At 40.2% G+C, this 23,687-nt stretch overlaps 1 protein-coding gene across 12 annotated transcripts in view; it reads left to right on the top strand.

Moving 5' to 3' along the window:
• The window catches only part of anks1b (ankyrin repeat and sterile alpha motif domain containing 1B), a 205,825-nt gene that overhangs the window by 49,441 nt on the left and 132,697 nt on the right, over positions 1 to 23,687 (top strand). For all 12 annotated transcript variants that reach the window (XM_023952560.2, XM_023952556.2, XM_078941579.1 and 9 more), the window contains exons 2-3: positions 10,751 to 10,831; positions 14,954 to 15,110. In XM_023952560.2, coding sequence (XP_023808328.1) covers positions 10,751 to 10,831; positions 14,954 to 15,110 — 238 coding nt within the window. The remainder of the gene's footprint in view (positions 1 to 10,750; positions 10,832 to 14,953; positions 15,111 to 23,687) is intronic.

The raw sequence follows: 23,687 nt of genomic DNA, 5'->3' as shown, positions 1-23,687 counted from the left end.
TATCTGCTCAATTTATGGCCGATAATATGGATTTGTGGTAGGCTGTATTTAATTGGAGATCAAAGGATCTTTGTCACTTAGTTTCCTTAAAGGAGCATTATTTCAGGAAGACAGATTTTTGTGCACAGTTTTGTTGTGTTAAGATATAGTCTGACCAAAGTGACTTGATTGTGGCAGACATGAAACACCTGTCTTCCTTATCTTAAGTCAAGAAATACAGTTTTTAATTCCTTTTAACAGAAAATACTGGAAATAAACAATACATACAAATACACACAAATCATACAAATCAAATACATACAAATCAAATTAGAGCATCAGAGTAAAGGAGAGTCCGTCCGATAGTCGAACCTCGGATTCAGGAACAACAGTGCGGTTTCCGTCCTGGTCGTGGAACAGTGGACCAGCTCTACACCCTATCTGGGGTGCTGGAGGGTTTGTGGGAGTTCGCCCATCCAGTCCATATGTGTTTTGTGGATTTGGAGAAGGCGTTCGACCGCGTCCCCCGTGGCATCCTGTGGGGGGTGCTCTGGGAGTATGGGGTCCGGGGAGCCTTACTGAGGGCTGTCCGGTCTCTGTATGACCGGAGTAGGAGCTTGGTCCGCATAGCCGGCAGTAAGTCAGACCTGTTCCCGGTCCACGTTGGACTCCGGCAGGGCTGCCCTCTATCACCGGTTCTGTTCATAGTTTTTATGGACAGAATTTCTAGGCGCAGCCAGGGGCCGGAAGGGATCTGGTTTGGGGACCACAGGATTTCCTCTCTGCTTTTTGCAGATGATGTTGTCCTGTTGGCTTCATCGAACCGGGACCTCCAGCGTGCATTGGGGCGGTTTGCGGCCGAGTGTGAAGCGGCTGGGATGAGGGTCAGCACCGCTAAATCTGAGGCCATGGTCCTTGACCGGAGAAAGGTAGTTTGCCATCTCTCGGTCGGTGGAGTGTCCTTGCCCCAGGTGGAGGAGTTTAAATACCTTGGGGTCTTGTTCACGAGTGAGGGAAGATCGGAGCGTGAGATTGACAGGCGGATCGGAGCAGCGTCCGTAGTTATGCGGTCGCTCTATCGGTCCGTCGTGGTGAAGAGAGAGCTGAGCCGAAAAGCAAAGCTCTCAATTTACCGGTCGATCTACGTTCCATTACTCACCTATGGTCATGAGCTATGGGTCATGACCGAAAGAACGAGGTCCCGAATACAAGCGGCTGAAATGAGCTTCCTCCGCAGGGTGGCTGGGCGCTCCCTTAGAGATAGGGTGAGAAGCTCGGTCACCCGCGGAGAGCTCGGAGTAGAACCGCTTCTCCTCCACATCGAAAGGAGCCAGTTGAGGTGGCTCGGGCATCTAGTTCGGATGCCTCCTGGACGCCTCCCTGGAGAGGTGTTCCGGGCATGTCCCACTGGGCGGAGGCCCCGGGGAAGACCCAGGACACGCTGGAGAGACTACGTCTCTCGGCTGGCCTGGGAACGTCTCGGGGTCCCCCCAGAGGAGCTGGAGGAAGTGGCTGGGGTGAGGGAAGTCTGGGCATCTCTGCTCAGTCTGCTGCCCCCGCGACCCGGTCCCGGATAAGCGGAGGAAGATGGATTGATGGATGGATGGATGGAGTAAAGCAAAATGAAATCAACCAACTCACTAATCCCCTATACGTCCTGGAGCCCTGGTGACGTAAACTCTGATACCATCCTCTGATATCACACCTTTTATGCAAGGTTTGAGGTCCCACAACCCTCCTCCTCCCCCCTCACTGAACAGGTTTCCTCAACAACTCTGGTGCCACTTTCCTCCCCAACCACTATCACTGAGGACAGTATGACCCCCCCAGACCACCTCTCCCCCACCACTGTCCTCTCAGTGACAGAAGAGGAGGTGCTTAAGCTTTTCCGGAAGCAAAACCCACGGAAGGCTCCGGGTCCGGACGGCATCTCGCCTGCCACCCTGAAACACTGCGCAGGCGAACTGGCAGCGGTCTTCACAGACATTTTCAACACCTCCCTGGAGGCCTGCCACGTCCCAGCCTGCTTCAAACTGTCCACCATCATCCCTGTCCCCAAGAAGCCCCGCATAACTGGCCTCAATGACTACAGGCCTGTGGCACTTACGTCTGTAGTCATGAAGTCATTCGAGCGTCTGGTCCTCCCCCACCTCAAATCCTTCACCTCCCCCCTCCTGGACCCTCTGCAGTTCGCCTACAGAGCCAACAGGTCTGTAGACGACGCTATCAACCTGGCCCTCCACTTCATCCTGCAGCATCTGGACTCCCCGGGAACCTATGCTAGGATCCTGTTTGTGGACTTCAGCTCTGCGTTCAATACCATCCTCCCCTCTCTGCTCCAGGAAAAGCTCCTCCAGCTCAACGTGCCTGACTCCACCTGTAGGTGGATTACTGACTTCCTCATGGACCGGAGGCAGTGTGTGCGGCTGGGGAAGAATGTCTCCACCACCCAATCTATCAGCACAGGAACTCCACAGGGCTGTGTACTTTCCCCTCTACTCTTCTCCCTGTACACTAACTGCTGCACCTCCAGCCATGACTCTGTCAAACTGATCAAGTTTGCAGATGACACCACCCTCATCGGACTCATCTCTAATGATAATGAGTCTGCCTATAGGAGGGAGGTGGACCGGCTGGTGTCGTGGTGCAGCATCAACAACCTGGAGCTGAACACTCAGAAGACAGTGGAGTTGATAGTGGACTTCAGGAGAGTCACAGCCCCCTCACCCCCTCTCATCCTGACAGACTCTCCCATCACCATTGTGGACTCTGTCTGTTTCCTCGGCACCACCATCACGCAGGACCTCAAGTGGGAGCCGTCCATCTGCTCTCTCCTCAAAAAGGCCCAGCAGAGGATGTATTTCCTGCGGCAATTGAAGAAAGCCAGGCTGCCGGCCCAGATGATGGTGCAGTTCTACACGGCCATCATTGAGTCCATCCTCACCTCCTCCATCACCGTGTGGTACACTAGTGCCACAACCAGGGACATTAACAGACTACAGCGTATTGTGCGCTCAGCAGAGAAGGTGATCGGCTGCAGCCTCCCATCTGTCCAGGAACTATATGTCTCCAGAACCCGGGGACGTGCAGGCCGGATAGCTGCCGACCCTTCCCACCCTGGACATTCCCTACTGAAACTACTCCCTTCAGGCAGGAGGCTAAGGTCCATCAGGACCAGAACCTCCAGACACAAGAACAGTTTCTTTCCCTCTGCAGTCAGACTCTTAAACGCCCTGTAACCCCCCCCTAAATTTCACGTCAATGTCCAACCAGTCACCAGCCCACTACCTGCACCTTGAACATTCTCAGTTGCACTGTTTTGACACTCCTTGCACTACTGACTCTATTTATATTTTTTGTTATGTCCATTGTGTAAAAATTTTGTTGCTTACTGTTCTTCTGTTTTATGTTGCACATTTGCACCGAAACAAATTCCTACTCTGTGTAGCTACACAGAATATGGCAATAAAAACCTCTTGAATCTTGAATCCTGTCTACATTTACAGGAAGTGGATTACCAGCTCATGGCCTAGAGAACATTAAAAGTATGAAGTCACCCATAGAAAATGCCTTACTTCTTCCAACAAAGTTAAGTCCAATCATGAAAATGTTCAATAATTCATAACAAACATGTAAACACATTTGACAATCAACAATTTTTAATGAAAGTACCAAATAAATAAATGAATGAATGAAATTTTTTTCTGCGATATGGATACTGTCATTTGGAGCCAGACGATGTTAGTAAGCAGTGATTGGTCCAAGTTGGTCTGAGTCAATGTTTCAATGGCAACTACTCATTAAGGAGTGAGCTTGTAGGAAGGCCACACCCCTTCCACTGAAAGCAGGCTCAGGAGAATCTGTCAATCAAACATTTCAAACCTTTAAGGTGGGGGCCAGCAGGCATCACATACTTTTATTGAGGCATCTGACTGGCCGGTTTATAACTTGAATAACTTCCAATAAAGAAACTTCTTATTTACTCCAGTGATCTTTTGATCTTTTGTCAAATCTTTTCCAGTGGTTGGGTGGGACTGCTGGCATAGTAGAGCAAGCCCTTTCGCAAAATCTATCTGTTTACACTTTCTCCCACTTGCTTACAGCCCCTTACACCCCCAGCCTTACATTACTGTTGCAGCAAAAATTGCGAGCAATATCGAAGCTAAATGAACACAGTGAGTAAATTACTCTTATAAAGACAGTTTTCTGGGATCCTAAAAGACTATCAACCACAGATTAGTGTTTAGTTGTTGTAGAGTCCAATAACAAAATCAGATACTCCACTTTCATCCTAAATTCTATTTTTTGTCATATGAACTCTACTTTTTCAGTTGGCAAACTTTAATTAAATTTTTTTTAAATATCAGATCTCCCGACTCCAAGTTTGACCACTGCAGATTTTCTTTCTAGGAACTCTAATAAATCATCTTCCTTGCTAAATAGCAATTTGTTCTCAAGGGGCTGTTGATTATCAGGCTTCTTAATCAAAATGTGCTGTGATAAAAGGTTGGAAATAAATCCTTAAATCCTCTTTCTGGATCTTTACAGCTTTAGAAAAAAAAAACAAAAGTACAAAAACAACAGCACACCAACAACAAAAACTCAAATCAGTGAGGTCTATCCCCATTATCACTGGACGCGTCATATAATTTCTTGATAAGGTTCGCAAGTTGGTGGAGTAGGGATGATGAGATGTTTCCATCTCAGCTGAAGGAAGTTGACCCGAGAAAAGCTGTTATGACAGCTTGATGTTTGAGAATAATGGAAAGTCTTCATCTGAGAGGATATCATCATCAGTCTGACTGTTTTCAGGCTTGAATGTTCTCTTCTGCTCTATGATGAGCTGCACGATAAGAATGTTACCACATTAGATATGTGATGGTAATTTTTTTGGTTTCCCTGAAACGCTCTATCGTGTGGCGACAGTTTCATGACTGTCAAATAAACTAACATTGCATGTTACCCAATGGTTCCGTTCTAATTAGGACAATTTTGCAATACAGATACATGGAATTAGATCCTTAACTTCAAACATCTTTTTGCTGATTCCATGTTGTCACATGATAAAGATTACTTGAATTTCCAATACTATTCTTCTTGCACTAAAAATCGCTTCTCTTTCAACATAGAAGATATTTTTTACATCAGCTCTCCCAGAGTGAATCCTGTCATGGATTTACCTGTCACTATAATTGGTAAAGAAAGAGAGCAGCAGATGTGACAGATCAGAGGGAGCGGGGAAGCACCTCCACATGTGAGAGGAGTGCAGGATTGCCTGTCGGGCTGCGTAGGTGTGAATGGGATTTTCTTCACACTGCTGTGGGAATGTGATGTGAAACAGAGATTGCTGTGAAACTTTTGGTCACAGCCGTGGAAAAGCCTGGGCGGTGTAGTGTTTTATGATGGCACTTTATCTAACCGTGTTTGAAGACGTGAACGCTGGGAATGATAAAATGTCTGGGCTTATAATTATTCCACATTGACTTTAGATTAAAAATGTATGTATTTTTTTCTGTTTTTACATATATTGAACTGATTAGATTGAGAAAAGACGTAGAAAGTAGCAATTATTCATGATTCCAGGGACTGGGAGCATTTTAATTAAATGCTTAAATGTGCCTTTTATCAGAGTACTGTCAGGAAAGTTACTAATGAACTTTTATTAAAGAACTTCCATAGTCATTTAAACATATTATTCATAGAATTTATTTTGAAGGAATAGATTGGTAAAATATCTTCTATTGGTGGTAATTATGTAGTTCTTATTTAATTTTTCTTTAGGGATACATTTTTTATTTTGGACTTGAAAAATCCTACTTTTGACCAAAATCCTAGAAAATAAGTAATATGTTCTGGTGACCTCATTTGTCGATCTGAACAAATGAAGACCAGGAAAAATGACAGAAATCTGATTTTAAATTGGATCATCCCATCAAACCAAAGAAACCAAATACTTTCAGTTAGCACATGTTTCTTTCCCTCATTTCTTTATTTTACTGGGACCAACATTCAGAGGTGTTTGTGAAACGAGGAGAAAAAGTATGAATAGTGTCTAAAGCCTTAGTCACAACTGCCCTTACGGGCTGTCTGTGGCAAACCTGTAAGGGGCACACAGATGACTTGCAGGAAGACCGCTTGGTGAGAAGGGCAAAAAGGTTCATGCACATTTTTTTTTTACGGTCACACTGCAGGCGACAGGTCGTGGCGAACACTTGAGCTACATGTCAGGGTGAAGTAGGTGAGATGCAGGCTTGTCTTCATAATTTTTCTGTTTTTAGAACGCCCCAAATCCTGCGGATAACGCAAGGTGCCCATTAGTGCTGTTCAAGTGATAAGTGTGCGCACCTTGCACATAGCCTTCTAGAAATTAGGAAATTAGACAATCAGAGCCTAGTTTGTGTGGGCATCCTATTGGGGGTCCTAAGGCACTCACACCTTAACGAATAGTGTGGCGTGAGGCCACTGTATGCTAACCTCCCTCGCACGTCCTAAGTGTGAGTAACTTGGATCCTCCTTATGAATACTTCACGGCTTTTAAAAACTGCCTCAGTACATACAGGATGTTCATTTAAATAACAATATACCTGAACAGAAACTAAAAATTAGACAAAAGAGAAGGGTTGAATGTGGTCTCTGTTCTGCAGGTTTTATTTACCCTCTGAGGGGCATCTGTTGTCTTTACCTCTCATTCAGCTCATTTGTTCCTTCAGAATCCTTCTTGCCCCAAGCATTATGGAAACTGGGCCGTGTTCCGCCAGTCAGGGTTGCTTTTAAGGAAACGTCCATCTGTGTTTCTGAATGTCTCTGTATCTTTAACCTCTTGTTGTCGTGGCAGCTTTTAATCAGCAGGTATCTACTTCTTGCCCAAAACAGGATATGAAGCAAGCTCACTTCCTTTCTGGCTTTATCTGCTCTGATAGCAAACATACCTGACTTCACATAGCTTCCTTTTTTGATTTCCCGTAAAGTTATTGCTGTAGTCTAGTGCTTGGTTCCTGCTAAAATTGCATTTGTGTATTTTTATTTTGTATTTAGATTGTGTGAACCCGAACTGGCTGATAGCCTCAGTTGATTAAGTGTTCCCTCGAACAAAAAAAAGTTTTTTTCAGAGAAGACCCCAGGACTACAAAGGTTTTTCCAGTTCCTTCATTTCTTTTTCCTTTGATGACAATGCTCCTCTTTGATGTCGCCTAAGCTTTTCTGTAACTTCATGCCAGCTTTAATATCTGTGAAGAGAACCGTCAAATGAAGGCTTTCATTCTTGAATGCCGAATGAGGGGTTTGCACCTGAAGGAGAAATTCTCTATTACTTGAAAGACAGTACAGGTCATCTGTTGACGGGACGAATCCCTGCTCCTGAGCAGCAGCTCTTTTTAAAAAGTCGGTTTTACAGGCAAAACAGAAATGCAAAGGCAGTTCAGATTCTCCCACACAGCTTCAAACGATCCATTTTAATTAATAAAAAATCTAGCTGAAAACCACAAAAATACAAGAAGAGAATTTGACCTAAGCAAATTACAAATGAACAATAGAAAAGGTGCAAGACAGAAAATGAATGCTCTTTATTGGCTTAAAATGTAAACTATTAGATTTCAATAAAAATGCACGTCCTTTTTTAACATTTGGGAGATGACACGAGAGTGTTTGCCTCGTCTAACTGGAGTCTGCAGTTCCCCTCTATAATCTAATCTAATGTAGTCCAGTAATTCTATTTCAATTCTGCTTTGTGTTTCCATGTAAAACAATGGGGAGGCGACAGGCCAGAATAGAACAGTTGTGATTAGAGCCTCATCAGAAAACGATTTAAAACAGTTTAGGTTGTTATCCTGCGTGTGTGTCTGGGATTTATTTTTGTAAAGGGCTCCGTCTCTGTGTTCTGTAGTTTTTGGCAGACTGGAGCTGACTTTGACAATCATGCTTGTTTGCCAACTCCCAGCTGTTGATCCCTGGTGATCCATCATCTTCTTGGTGGATGGAGACTTGTTTAATGTTTGAAATATTACTAATAGGTCAGGAAGGATTAAGTCACATCATCAGACATATTAGGCCTATTTCAAACAACCGAATGGACAAAAATATTTAAGATAGTAAAGCCAAGATCGGCCTTTGCTGGCCCCCCTTTGACCCACCTCACTGGCTGAGTGGCTGCTACATGCCCCTCACAGTCCTTTTCTGCCCCTTCCATCCTGATCAGAGCTGCACGTGACAGATAAAAAAAATAAAAACATTTAAATGGTGGCTTTTCAGTTGGCTATATCTCCATGGCAACCATTTCTATTTTTCACCTGGGGCAGACAAACACTTCTATGTAATTTTTAGAAGTACGTTTTTGGATTTTCTTTAGTAATGGAGGGTTTTTGTTAATCACGCTCACATTCCTAATATGTTTTAAATCGTATGTCATATCGTTTCGTTCAGCTTTAGCAAACGATTCATATATTCAATTTTCTCAATATTTTGGTGAGAGCAACAGGGAAATGCTAGGTCAAGATGGTGACCTATTCCCAAGGTCAAAGATCAACCAAACTTCATTTGTGGTTGAAGGCTTAACTTGGTGGATTGCATGTGAATTTCCGTGAAAATTGCTTGAACAAGTCTTTTTTTTTAACCATATTTTCCGAAAACGTAAAAAAATGCCAATTTTCACATTTGGTGAAGACATGACTGCCAAACTGTGGGTCCTTTGGCCATCCCATAATAATTTTGAAACTTCAGATACCTGGATCGACACAACAACCAAGAAAAAAAAAAATCAATTTATACCCCGAAAATATGATGTGTAAAAGTTATGTATGAAGCAGAATAAGCCCTGTCTGGAAAAAGCATTGACAGAAAAGCATACAGCTCTTTTATAGGCATAATATATGAAGCGTATAATGTGACATCCAATAGAAATGTCTTAGACTCAACACGTCTGCAACCGCTGATTCTACAACATGGAAAGATTTGTAAACATAACAGCTTGTTGGGCTGGATCCCTCACAGTTGCACTGACGCACACTGCAAACACGCTTTACCCATTTCCTGACAAAGCGGCTACACATGTCTGTTTGTGCAGCAGCCTGGGCTATGACTGCTGTGTTTGTGCATTACCAAGGTGTGTTAGGGCGGTGCGCAAGAGGTGGAGATTTCATGCTCTAGATTTCGATGAATTTGTGCATGGGTTGCTTGTTTTAAGCTAATGCCACCAGTGAATATGTGTTTGTTCCCAAAACAGCTGTAAAATGTTTAGATGGAACAAACTCTGCAAAATATTATGTGATCAGCTATAAATAAACTATTTTAATATACTGTTAGTTTCATTTTGCTGGAATCTGATGAATAAATGTATTTATGTGTCACACCTCTCTATTTTAGCTTTTTTTTTTTTTTTTTAGCAGCCAGTCCTTTTGGTCTAGTTGAACTATCGCTATTCACTTCCATATATACATGGAAACCCTGGAAGTTGTGCATACTAGGCTTTTGTTGGCTTTTTAGCAGAGGTTAGTGTTCTTTATTTCCCTTAAGTGTCTACAGGAAGTCCCCAAAACCTACATTAAATTCAGGTTTTGCTTTTTTTCTGTGCATGGGGAAAACACTGTAACCTTCATCACTGTGTGATGTCTGTCAAGCTCATTGAATGTTCTGCTGCTTGACTGTTTGCCAGCAGCATTAAAGAGGAGAATCTTGAAGTTAAACCTTTTATGAGTCATTGGTAGAATGAAGGCACATTAAATGGAACTTTTATTTTGAAGTGTCCTTTTTTTCTTAATTTTTTAGATCCTGCAAATGGGAAAGAAATCCTACAATCTACGAAGACACTTCTATAAAAAGTGTCTTCTGTGTTTTTTGTGTTTTTTTAAACATGTTCTTGTGGCATTATTCTGATGATGTAGGACAAATATGAGGAAAATTGAGCTTAAAAGTGCATTACTGAGTTTTTTTATACAAATCATGAATCGGGAATGAGACTGCCGCTCTGCAGAGACTATGTCCTAAAAACGATAGTTTGTTTTTTTGATTTTGGCTAAAAACTGGATAATCATAAGTAAACGACCACTAGGCAAACTTCTAAAATACATCAAGAATTTACCCTAACATGAGGGAGGGTTAAAATTAAATAGTGATGATCAGCAAAAAGATATTAACATTTATTGCCAATTTTGCTGATGTGCAGATTTGCAAAAATATGGTTTCTGAGCTGCCATTCTGTTTCCCCTTTCACTGCAGTTTTTAACAAAACAGTTAACAAAATTGCTTCTAGAAGTTGGTTCAGGTTTTCTCCTCATGAGCTCCACAGGCTGCAATTTGGCTAATTAGCACTTCATCCTGCTGAGCCGGCATGGGTTTGTGTGAAACAGAGAGGTCATATAATTATATCCTCAGGAAGACTCTTGGCTGTATGTGCCATGGCGTGTAGATTAATGTGTTTCAGTGTTTCTGCTATATGGTAGTCCCAATATAACTTAGTTGGGAGGAGTTCTATGAACTTGTTGCTATTTATACTTCATGTCCAAACTTGTTTACATCTGATTAAAATCAATAAAACCACAACAAACAAAAAAAGTCCGAAAAATTCTGATCATAAGCAAACATATCCTTATTTTTAGGGAAACTTTCACCTGAAACTACAAATAATAGCCCAGTTATTGGGTAAAATAAAAATCATAAGCATTGAAAAGCGTTCACGTTTTCCACATAAAAGAGTATACTATGCTTCTCTTTTTAAATATTTTTTTAAAAACTTAAAAGTTTGTTTAAAGGACTAACTGGAATGTTGTTGTGTGTGCAGCATGTGGAAGGGCCTCAATGTGAACTGCACAGACAGCTCAGGATACACACCTTTACACCACGCCTCCCTCAATGGACACAGGTGAGAAAGAAAATACTCTCCTTCACGTGTTTGTTTTTTTTTTTTTTTTTTACAATTTTCTACTATTGAATCTTAAAAAACTATACATCTGTGCATGTACAACTTGTACCTTTACATTGCTGTGTACACATGGAGAGTAATCTTTTTCTTCACAGCTAGAAATATTGTTTGTCTGAGCTTCAGGTGCTGAAGAGAATGAAAAGTCATTTTATAGTCGAGGTGGACAGTTAGCAGCTTAATGCTGGTTTTAAACTCCAAAAATTATTAAAGAAAATGATGCTTTTGTTATGCCAGCTATTAAGTCCTCATTGCAATATTCATTTCAAAAGACAGAAGCACAACAGGGAGATAATTGTAACCACGTTTACACCGGCCTCAGGAATGCTAGTTCAAACAACCACTTTCAATGAGAAGGCTATGGAAATGCAGGGAAATGCGCATTTTGGGCTTCCGCGATCAAAACACTTTCATTTATGCATAGCTTCGCCCGTTTCTATGGCTGTTTTGGGGCTCTAGCTACAAAAACAAAATGCGTGTTGACAGTAAAACCTGGTCCAACTTTGACCAATCAGGAAGTCTGATTTGGTAGTGAGGTAAAGATGACATCCCTTTTAATTCACACATGTGCTAACCATTTGAAAATTTATGATGGAGGAGGAATTAATAATTGCAGTTTGTGCCCGGACAGAATTCTATGACACAAGTCTTTCAAATATCAGAATAGATTAAGTGAAAAGAAAAAGCCTGGAGCAAGATTCACCAGGGTTACACCGCGTCCACGTTTCACATTAAGCCTCTTCCATCTGTGAGTACATGCACTAGTATCAGGTAGCAACAGTGCAGAATGAACACCTAATGCTAAAAGCGCGTAGAAAGTCTTTTAGGGTTCAGGGGTTTCTGACATAGCCGTACTCTTATTCTTACTGTCTGATTTTTCACTCTCTGACAAACTTTGGGGTGATCTGCCATCTTTGGATTTGTGGGAGATGTTTTCTACAGAAATGATTGTTCCACAGATCAATATTGGAATATGCTTGTTTTGCAGATGTTTTCCTAGTTTGGCTTTTTCATTTCATTTAAAAAAATATTTTTTAGGAAAAAATCAGTTGGCGCTGACGAGTGTAATGGAATTTGTTTCTTTTCTTTTTGGCCTCTAACTAGATTGTTTGTTCCAACTGATGTGGCACAAACTTAGATTTGTTTATTTTGATTTTAATCATGTTTTTGCACATATAATGCCACGATGACGGCGTGGTTTCCTAGGCAGAAAATAAATGTATGTAGATCTACAGCTCAAAAAGTGCAATAAATTTTAAATTTTTTTTAGTATTTATATAAAAAAAATACTCCAAAACCTTTTGCTGCAGGACAAAGGAAATAAGAAATTCCTGTGGTTTTCACATCTGCTTAAAGCAGTCGTTCGGGCCACTTTTGATACCTGGAACAGCAGAGAAATCAGTTGGATTAGCTGCAAGCCTGACTGCTATTGCAGTTTAGCGGAACTAAAGGTTTAGTGGTGTGTTTTGAGGGCAATTATGCGGATTTTCCCTCTTTTAGATTAGGTAAGGAAAGGAGAGAAGGAGTCATAAAGAAAAAAACACAGGCTCAGAGTGAAAATTAGGTAGTGGCTGGATGGCTCAGTTCCCTGAGTTTAGGACTGGCATTAAGGAAAAATTGGTTTAGTTTTTTCTCCAGGGCATGCAATGGGTTAAATCCAGTGTGGGTCCTTAGGCAAGGCCCCCTCGTGCTGCTGCCTAACCAGGTGTCCCTGGGCCTTGAAAATACAGGGTTGTGTCAGGAAGGGCATCTGGCGTAAAATCTCTGTGAAAGCTGATTTGCAGTGGGGACGCCAGACGGGATAAACCGAAAGGTGAACAACAGAGTGAAAAGTAGGAAGTGAAGTCATTTAATATTTAGGTAAAAACTTGAAAACCAGATGATGTGAAATGTGACAAGATCTAAAATGTGACAAGATCTAAAAAGTACAATGGAGCATTAGTGCCACAATGAAATTTAAATTTAAATTTTTAATTTTACAAGAATAATGTTTTAAAACTGAGAAAAACGTTGATGTTTTCAATATTAAATCAATAAATTTATCAGAAAAAACATCAGGATTTTACGAAAACAAAGTTGTGAAGTTAAGAGTGAAAAAGTCATTATTTTACAAGAATGAAGTCGTAAATTTATGAGAAAAAAGTTGTAATTTTACGAGTGTCTTAAAATTATGTGATAAAATATGTCATAATCTTACAAGACTAAAAGTTTTAATTTTATGGGAATTACTTCATAACATTATTTCACATAAAAGTGATACATTTATGTGAAATAAAGTTATAATTTTACGAGAATGAAGTTGTAAATTTATGAGAAAAAAAAGTAGTCATTTTAAAAGAATAAAGTCGTAAAATTGAAAAAAACAAGATTACGGTTTTTTGAAAATAAAGTCGGTTTTGTCATCCTTCATCCACATTACGGACTGACAAAATCCATCAATGTAGCCATTTATGGTAATGGCTTAAGGCTTCAGTTGGTTATAGAAATCACTGAGCCATGATGCATCTGGAATTGTATAATGGGTTTACACCGCCAACCACATAAGTTACACTGGGGCTCAAAAATCTTCTTTTGAGGAAGTCTTTTCAATCTCCTATGCTTGCAATATAACAATGTTCAAACACTAAAAGATTTCCTTTTTTGTGATGCTGAAGTGACCACTTACAATGCTCTCTACGTCACTAACTGACAACAAAACACTGTATTGTTTTTTTTTTTCCATGTTTATGTTTTTCTTAGGAGACAGACTTTTACCTCATAAATTTATGCCTTTAATCTTATAAATTTCCAAATTAAAACTTGTAAAATTATAATTTTATTGTAAATATTCAACTCTTTTTCTCATAATTTTATGACTTTATTCTTTTAAATTTCTTTTTATTCATTTATTACATAACTTTATTCTCATACAATTATGACTTTTTCCTAATAGTTTTGTAAACTTTATTTTTCTAAATTTGTCTTCAGAGACAAATAGAGAAGGTTATGTTTAGGAGCAGTCCAACGTTCTCAGAGGATTTCTATCTTTCTATCTACTCTTTTACAGAACTAAATGGCCTGCGGTGAGAAATGCAGAAAAAATTTCATTAGCAAAATTCAGAGATTATTGTACTTTAACCTCCTTGTGCCATTAGGCTGCTTGATTCCCAGTTATTTAAGCAAGCCTTATGATAGCAACTGCAGTGAGCCATGCAGTTTATGAAACATTTGTTTTATTTCCTGTCTCCCCAGTTGCTTCCTGTGACATTTTGAATGCAAATGAGAGTCTTTACCTTTCCTCCTCAGCCGGTGGTGACAGCTTCAGCCAGGGCCCGCCTCCTGTCAAGCAGTAAAGCGGCTTTTACAAATTAATTGTTGGGAAAGAGAGTTCCAACTCAGCGTGTGGTCACTGCTTTATTCATTTCTGTTCTGGTAATGACATATAGACTTCATTCAAAGTTAAAAATTTACAAAAAAAGCCAGAAGAATAAAAAATGCAAGTGGGAGGGTCCTTTTTTTGTTTACTTTGATTTAAAGCATCTTAAAAAATGTTTATATTTTATTGTTCTATTATTACCAGCCTTTTATTTTGGAGGGCACAGTATTTTTCCTGCTCTTGCTCACACCTGGTTTCACTGAGTCTGTTAATGAACCTCTCAGTTTATGTACCACCATAGTTTTAGCCAATGCATTCTCTTGTTACTCGTTTGTGTTGGAAGGTCACTGCAGTTTTCTCACTCCTATTTTAGTGACTTGGCAAAGAAAAAAGCATTAAGGGTAAACAAAAATAGAGATGTTTGGTGCAAATCAGCACAAACAATTAACTGAAGTTGAGTCACATTCAATGCAAAAGCTGAATATGCTCGGGCTATTTATTTTTACATTAATTTAGTTCTTACTGAACCTTTTAGAAACTGTTTAATATCTTGCGTTTGACTAGACTCCAGGTGAAAAGGACTAAAAAATACACATCGTGATTTGTAGATCTTAGTAGTCATTTATGATATTGCTCTTATTGTCTTGCTCTGTTTAGTTCTTATCGAGTCCTCTGTTCATCAGTATTTTCCCCGTCTGTCTTGTCTTTAGGGACGTGGTGCTGAAACTGCTCCAATTTGAGGCTTCAACTAACGTGGCTGACAGCAAAGGCTGCTCCCCTCTCCACCTGGCTGCCTGGAGAGGGGACGTCGACATCGTTCGAATCCTCATCCATCACGGGCCTTCGCATTGCCGTGTGAACCAGCAGGTAAATGGGAAAATCCGAGTCGTCTGGCTCCACCATAAGTCTGGACTCCACACTTTGTCTTAGCTCAGTCAAAAAGCAAAGTGATGAGGTGGGAGTGGAGCAGATCATGGTGGAAGGATTTAAGATAAATACGTTACATTTATCCTCTGTGTTTCTACTTTTACATGTTAACAGAAAAGGAAATGGCATAAATATTTTCGCCCGCCTTTGCTCATACTTTAACCTGTTGAGGGATTAAAGGGTTGGCTGGATTTTTCTCTTTTTATTTTTGTTATTATTCTTCTTTTTATGTTTTTTTCTGCTTTTGTGTTTAACTGTAAAGCGCTTCAAGCTGCGCAAGTATGAGAAGTGCTTTTTTTAATAAAAAAAAGTTTGATTGGATTTGCAAACTGCAAAAATAAATGAAATTACTAGAAAGTATTAAAATGATCCATCCATGCAGGAAGTAATTTTACTTAACTAGATATCAAAATATAGAAACATGGAGTTTCACACAAGGAATCATAAAGGGAAAAATAGGCAAAAAATCTTATTGTAAGAATTACTAGCAGCCCAATAATACTTTTTTGGTGCTATTTCTAAGTGAATGTATAATATTTTTTCAGTTTTTATGTGTTTTATTGTAGTTTATTTTGATTACAATGACAAAAAACTAATGTAACGAACCGTGAACAAAATGAGAATACGATATTATGGAACTTAAAAAAAAGGTCCTTAAATTCAACCAAAAATCGCAGCATAGTTTGAGTTATTTTTTGCCTTAAATAAAGTTTTTCTTTTTTTTAAAGAGTATGGGGCTTAACGATTAAGGCTATATCCGAATTCCTGCCCTACTCCTTAACTACTAAAAACTATATAGTGCGTGACTATGAAGTGCCCTGGATTTTAATTTGTTTTATACCATGGTCCAGGTGAATACTCGATTGTGATTGGCTGCTGGGTCTTCTTCTTCCACTTTCGGCTTCTCCCATCAGGGGTCGCCACAGCGAACGAGTCGCATGGTAAATTTGGCAATGTTTTACGCCGGATGCCCTTCCTGACGCAACCTTCTCAAACCGGGCTTGGAACCGGCAGAGGTGGAGAAGGGAACAGGGAGCAGCCCGGAGTCGAACCCGGGTTTCACGGACGGAAGGCGCCGCAAACCAGCACGAGCTAAACTGGCTCCCCAGTGATTGGCTGCTGGGTGTGCGTTAAAAAGTGATATACCACAGGATAACCGCACGGTGAAAAAAAGAAGTTCCGGTCACCTAGCTTAAATGTTTTGTATCACTGCGTCGGCTTCTTTAAAACAACCTTTTACTTCATCATAAGGACAAAAACAAGCGGTAAAAGGTGAACTTTCTCTCTGAACTGATGCTTTATTCAACCTATCGGAAAGATCAGCATATATATATCTCTTTATATCACCGAAACTTGACTGCAGTGGTGGTGCGGCGCGACCCAGACTATTTGTAACGTGGTGCGACGCGTTACCATGTAACAAATAGTCCGCTTTTTGTGAGTGATCCAAAATGGTAAAAAAACAAGAGTTAAGGACTAAAAACTGGTTACTATTTATTTATTTTGTAAGTGACCCTGGTATAAACAGGTTAATGACCTTGGAAGTATGCATTATCACTTCATACCATGGTCACTTACAAAAGCAATACATATTAACCAGTTTTTAGTCCTTAATTTTTTTTTTTTTTGTTACTTGGATCGCTTTTCTCACAGTTTGCGCCGCACCACCGCTGCAGTGAAGATTCGGAGATATATATATATGCTGATCTTTCCGATGGGTTGAATAAAGCATCAGTTCAGAGAGAAAATGATGTCCAAATGACGAAGCAAAAGGTTGTTTTAAAGAAGCCGGCGCAGTAATACAAAACATTTAAGCTAGGTGACCGGAACTTCTTTTTTCACCGTGCAGTTATCAGGTTTTAATGCACACCCAGCAGCCAATCAGAAACGAGTATTCCCCTGGACCATGGTATAAAAATCGTCTGCCATTAAGCCTTACATTTTGCATTTTAAAGATTAAATATTGCTATTTAGAGAAGAAATTAGTTATTTTACTCAAGACGGACTGTTAGAAGACCCAATATTCTTTTATCGTAATATTGTTGAAAGTAACAGCCTATTTTTTTACAGTGAAATTCTGGCAACTGTAAAATTGAGAATATTTCTTTTACAGTGTGTTTATGTTTGTTGCATATAATAACATCCCAAAATCTCCAATATTAAATGATTTAATAGCGCTATCTAATCATTTATACATTTTACTAAGCTTGGAACAAATTCTAATGAAAAGCAATAAAAATTATGTAATTGGGGAAAAGTTGTCCTAAAAGGAATAATCATATAAATATACTATTAATGTCAATATAAATAAAAAAAAATTTGTATGAGGGAAGCATATGTGTAAGATCTGCATCCATGTTGGGATTTGAGCTGCATAGTGTGTGCTTAACATGAGTGATCATTTAAATCTAAAATACAGAAAGGGTGGCTCTGACTCTCGACAGGGCAGACGTGTTTTTCTGCTGTAAACGGATTCTGCTGCTCATAGCTTTTGACCTCCTGCGTGGCTGATCCTTCACAGTCCTTGGTGATCTGTCTCTGACAGGCTGTAGACCAGTCCTTCCGTCCTGAAAGCATCCAGCCTGCTGCTGCTGTCAGTTCTCATCAGGACAAATGACCTTTTTGCTCCTCCTTTACTTTTTCCTGGGTGTCTTTCCTCACAGCGTGGCATTGAAATCCCGCCTCGCTGATGCAATGAAGCTAAAGAGGAGACACTGGAAATGGTGGTTTCTCTTTTTAAGCATTACTAAGTTATGTCTGTTTATCTTGGTAACGGCTCTTGGAGGTTATTAATGTTAGTTACTCCAACAAGAGTATTTCCATCTCTCTGTTTGTGTAATTGCCTGCCTTGACACTAAAATGGAGAGGCTTGTCAGCAGACATGGATTTTTAAAAATCATTTTATCAGTTTTTGTACTGCTGTGCACACAACATGCACAGACAATGAGTGAAAGTTTATCACAGATGCAGTTTACAGGTGCTTTAATGTTGCTATTTATTTTAGTTTATCATTTGTGTTTTAATCCTATTTTTCTATGACTTTATTTTTTGCCATTGAAAATAAAGATTTTTCACTTTTAAAGTTAATTGAAGTAAGGTAATCATTTGGAATCAAATGAAATCATAGCAGAGTTTTTCATGTGCAATTTATGGAGAATGTCTTTCAAGTAATAAAAAAAAAACCACGATACTACCCCGGACTACAATCACAGAATAGTATAGATACTCCCTCTGTTGATGAAACAAAAACCTGCAGTGGTCACTGTAATCTGAAACTGACTAGAGTGATGAAAAAAAATGAAAACTTAAAAATAAACAATTAAAAAAAGTCCTGGATAAAAATTATTGATTTAAAATAACATACTTCAAACTACGTAAATCTTCAACCATTTAACCTTATCTACAAATTTCATTGCTAAATATTTTGCTTTTAGCCGATATTGGGTTTTAAAAAAAATATTTTTGTGTCTTTTTTTCTATTGACAAACCTATTATCTGCTACTGAGATCAAACTTTCTGAGACTAAGCAGCACATTGAACTCCAGAAAGTCTGGACTGTCTTGAGATTTCATTAATACTGTGCACAGATTAAAGACATTCTCAGCCAGATGCAGCCCCAGACCATAACCCTGCCTCCTCTGTGTTTCACAAAAGGGGCAGCGGAGCATCCAAATGTAACAGTAACAGTAACTGAGCTTTTTTTGCTGCAGAAAAAAGACTTATTAATTTTTATCTTTTGACAACTATCACTGAGGAAAAAAAAACATTTAAAAGTTATGCTAATGATTCTAAGATGTAGTTTTTTTTAAATCAAGGAGAATATTTAGAGCTATTGAAGGATTTTAAAATCATGTTATTTTGCTTTTGATCCGACTATTTCCCATATCCTGTCAATTCCCATCGTCATCTTTTACATAAACAGTATATGCTGGCACAGAAATGTCATTTTTGCCAGATTGCTGCACAAAATACCCGTTTTTACTTTCATGTAAATACAATCCTTCTTGAAATATTTGTTAAAGCTAAGAACATAAAAGAAGCAACTTAATATTTGCAAATGCAAGCACTGCCATAGTTACTTTCACTGTTGTATGCTGGATTGAGGAGAAAGGATGTATTAAGTGTTGGTGTGTTTGAGGGCTAAACCCCACATTTGCTCTTGGTCTGTTATGTCTACAGTGGAGGGCATCAGAGGTTTAGTGTACATCAGATATTTGGTTTTATTGGTCCTCCCCAGGAGCTATAATTTATTTATTTGTCCCATCAAAGTAAAATGTTAAACATCTCCTTGTTTTCCAAAAGAAGAGATTCATGTAAAACATTTGAGAGTGGGGGGCAACTAAGGTAGATGAGTTCCCTTTTGCAGCCAACACATGATGATTACAGGTTGTTGAATGTTGTTAGTTGGTGGTTAACTGGTTTCAGCTCCCTGTTTGTTGACTAATTGGTCCCAGGAGTTGCACTTCACAGCTGTTTTTGTTTACTGTGAGAGCTTGTGTACGAGGGGCCGGCTGAGTGAAGGGGATGATTTCAGAAACCGTGTGCGCCCATATTTATGTGTGTGTGAGTGTGTTTGAGAGTCTGACAGAGTGCTGTTTACTCCAGGCTCGCTCTCTGCTCTAAAGGCCGAGTGCATGCTCTCAGGACTGACACGTTCCTGCTGATCTCTTACTCCCATCAGTCTGCACTTTTTCTTTCGAGTCCTTCACGTCAAGATGTTTTTCCTTTTTTGGGTTTTTAAACTTAAAAGCTTGTTTTATCGTTTCAGACTGATATGGAAAAAAAAAAGGATTTTGGCACATGTTTTTGGCATCCTGCTTCTAAATGCACATCAAGGCTGCGTTCACACTGAACACATTGTATGGAGTTTGCATGTTCTCCCTGCATATGTGTGGGTTTTCATAACCTGAAGAGGGTGGGATTGGATCCATGAGAAGGCCCTGCAATAGACTGGTGATTCTCTCCTGAGTCTAGCCCACTTCTGCTCACTACACATATGGCTAGGATACCTGGGATAGGCTCCAGTGACCCCGACGATCCTCTGAAGTGATGCTCAATGGATGGATGTGTGTATATATTTGTCTTGATGAAAGTGTAGGCTCACTGGGTGAACCCTCACTGAGAGTAAAGTTAGACTCATGCAGTGAAAGGTCCTCCAAAGTTGTGCCGATGGGAAACCATCACACAATTTATGGCTTGTTTTGGTTTTCTCCATGAGTGCTTCAGACACTCTTGTGCCTAGATTGGAAGATGTATTTCTGTGTGATAATTTCAGGAATGTTATCTTTGTCAACAGCATTTGGATGTAGGGTTATTTGATTGTTTTTCCATCGGTCTACTTGTCCTCCTTCCTTTTCCATTCTCTTTACGTATATCCCAGAGGAGATCAGCAGGATAATAATAAAATAGTCCATAATAGAGGAAGGCTTTTCACCAGCAAGGCCTTCTGGGAACTCACAAACTATGTGAACTTAAGCAAAGGTAATTGGGTCATGAGGTCAACTAGTTTCAACATTCTTAATACTAATATTTAAAAAGATTAAACATTTACATTCTTAGCAATTTTATTCCAGTGAAATGTATACATGTTGCTACCACGCCATAGAATTGAAGCCATATGTTTCTAATGATGAACATGTGAATCTCTGAGGGTAGAGCTGCTGCTGCGTGAAAGAACTCTGGGAAAGCCGTTGCTCAGATGGTCACTGACATACTCTGTGCTGCCAAAACACACATTCTCTGCACTGTTGGATGTTTTCTTCTGAGTAATGTGTTTTTGAAATAAAATGGGAAGTCATATATTTTTTCTGCAGCCTGAGTCTCTGACTGCAGTTCAGATCCAAATTAAAGTTCTGAAAAAGAGAAGTGGTTCATCACTCCATGAATAGAAAAAAAATACATTTCTCAATGTTCATAGCTTAGAACAGAGGTACAAGGAAGTTGACTGAGGTCATATAGGGTTGTGGACTATATATGTTTTTGTTTTTTTTCGTGGACACATCTTTGCCAGCAAAACATTTGTCACAACTGCACTTACGGGTACAAATGGGGAGGAAATAAAATTGACACAAAATACGACAGGTTGTAGCTAACACTTATACAGCACAGAGGTAAAGGGGAGGTTGGTGAGATGCTGGCGTATCCAACAGATTTTTTCTTTAAACCCTCACAAATCCTGGAAACCACAAAAGAAGCTTGTTAGTGCTGTTCACGTGATAAGTCTGCACTCCTTGGGCGCAGGCTGATTGTTAGAAATGATGAAATTAGCGTCCTGTGGGTACTTGCGTATCACCTGCACACCTCAAAGCTTATGGCATTTGTGTGCAGTCACAGTGGCATTAGGACACTGTACGACAGCATCACCTGTACATCATAAAAGCGTCCAAGTTATAGTAGCTTGATGCTACGTTCACACGGTGCTTAGAAATGCACGTTCAAGCAACCATCATGAAGGAGAAATTAATATTAGGGGAATGTGTGAAACTAAGTCATTCACATATTGGAATAGAGCTGTGATTAAAAAAAAAAAAGCCTGGATTTAGTTGCAAATTTGCCAAATTTGCACTGCTTCAACATTTCACACCAAGCCTCTTCCAGCTCTCAGTACATGTGCTAGTATGGGGTATTCCAATGCCCTTTTAGCACATTCTTGAACGCACGCCAGGTGTATGGTGTGTTATATAGCATTACAAATACTTAACGTTACACTCTCTGCAAGCACGATGATCGCTTGTTCCATTTTCATGACGCCCCTTAAGGTGGGCGTGCAAGACTCCCTTAAAATAGAGCCACTTCTCCCTAGTATTTTGACAAACCAAAACCCACAACATCCTAATGGGTCAACCCCAGTATGGGTTCATGTGCACAAGGCTTTATAGATTGACTGAAGATGAGTCTAAAGGCTGTCTATGATCAGCCAAAAGATGGAAAAGACCAGAGAGAGAACAGGGAAATAAGTACAGTAGTCCTGTGATCATGTTTTGATGAGCCCCTAGACCAGGGGTCGGGAACCTATGGCTCGCGAGCCATATATGGCTCTTTTGATGGTCACATGTGGCTCGCAGACAAATCTTTAATTCAAATTGTTTTTCTTCATTAGACCAGTCCTTCTCGTGCGCGATGCGATGGCAGAGGCGCGCAGTAGTAGCGGTGCTTAGAGAGACAAATCTGCGCCAGCACTAGTATAAGTTTAAAATTGTCTATTAATTCACAGAGTTTGTACCACCCGGAAACCTGTGAATTGCCGTGCCTAAAACTGCGCGCTCCCGTCTCTGAGAAAGAGCGCGCAGTTGCGGGGACGGGATGTGTGAGGGAGAAAGCAGAGGGTGGGGCTGAGGTGTTGTGGGGACCGGCAGCAGGTGAATCGCGCAGGGATTGTAAATAGGTAAAACCCACTGCCTGTCACTCACTGCAGCGTGTGAATGTGTGTTTGGCTCCAGGTCCGCATGTGAGCAGTCTGTCTCACATCTACAAAACATTCATACCAACCTAAGATCACGTTTAAAGTCTCAACGCCTGCATGAAGCAGAAACTCACCACGTAAACCAGACTAGACCATCAGCAAAACTACCACGAGAAATACTCATCATTTATTAGAAACAGCATAACAATGTTATTAAAAAGAATCCACAGACTTATTGTACTTTAAAAATGTTGAAATTACATCAAATGCACACATTCACTTGTATTTTAGTTTTAAACATATTGTCGCGGACTGAGTTGGGTGGCTGTTGGGCCGCGTTAAAAGTTCTGGAGTTCATGGAACGCATCGATCATGCAGAGATCTGATTGGCCCTCAGTTCTGTCGCTCAGCCTGTTGTTAGGTAGTTTGGACCAATGGGGTTCAGCTATGGGCCGAATAAGGGAAAGGGGAGGGCTGCAGCGGGAGCAGGGGAATATAAAGTTGGGAGACGCGCTCTCGTCTCGTCTCGGCGGGAGAGATTCAGGAGCTGCTGAATTGATTGTTCGGCGTTTGTTGTGGTCTGCAGTAACCCGAATAAAGAACCTTAAAAGAGGTTAAGTCTCCGTGCCTCAGTGTGGGAAAGGGACACTACATTATTGTATGGCTCTTTCGAAATTAAATTTCAAAATATGTGGCGTTTATGGCTCTCTTGGCCAAAAAGGTTCCCGACCCCTGCCCTAGACCTTCTCTTTTCTACATTTCTCATGATTTACACCTTAGTTATTAAATGCAACTAAATACACAGAGTATATACCTATTATTTTTCCTATATTTTACCATTTAGTGAGCTGAAGAGTCAGCATGTGTTCTGTTCACACATTAGTAAACCACATCACAGAACAGAGACCTGAGTTTACAGGCAATCTACAGTTTGTTTGTTTTGCTGAAACCAAAGTTCACATGAACCTTCACATCTTCTCTCTGCTTTGAGCTAAGAAAGAAAGAGAGACTTGAATAAAAAAAAAAATCACAGAATAAATTTTAAGCACTGTGAACAGGAAAAGAGTGAAAAACATCAGCTGCTGCAGCTTTGTGATGCGGACTATGACTGCAAT

The sequence above is a fragment of the Oryzias latipes genome, chromosome 23, assembly GCF_053564925.1.
Source record: "Oryzias latipes strain Hd-rR chromosome 23, Olatipes_Hd-rR_3.1".
In the NCBI taxonomy this organism is placed as follows: domain Eukaryota; kingdom Metazoa; phylum Chordata; class Actinopteri; order Beloniformes; family Adrianichthyidae; genus Oryzias; species Oryzias latipes.
The sequence above is the reverse complement of the archived record's forward strand: the minus strand, read 5'-3'. Positions and strand labels throughout refer to the sequence as shown.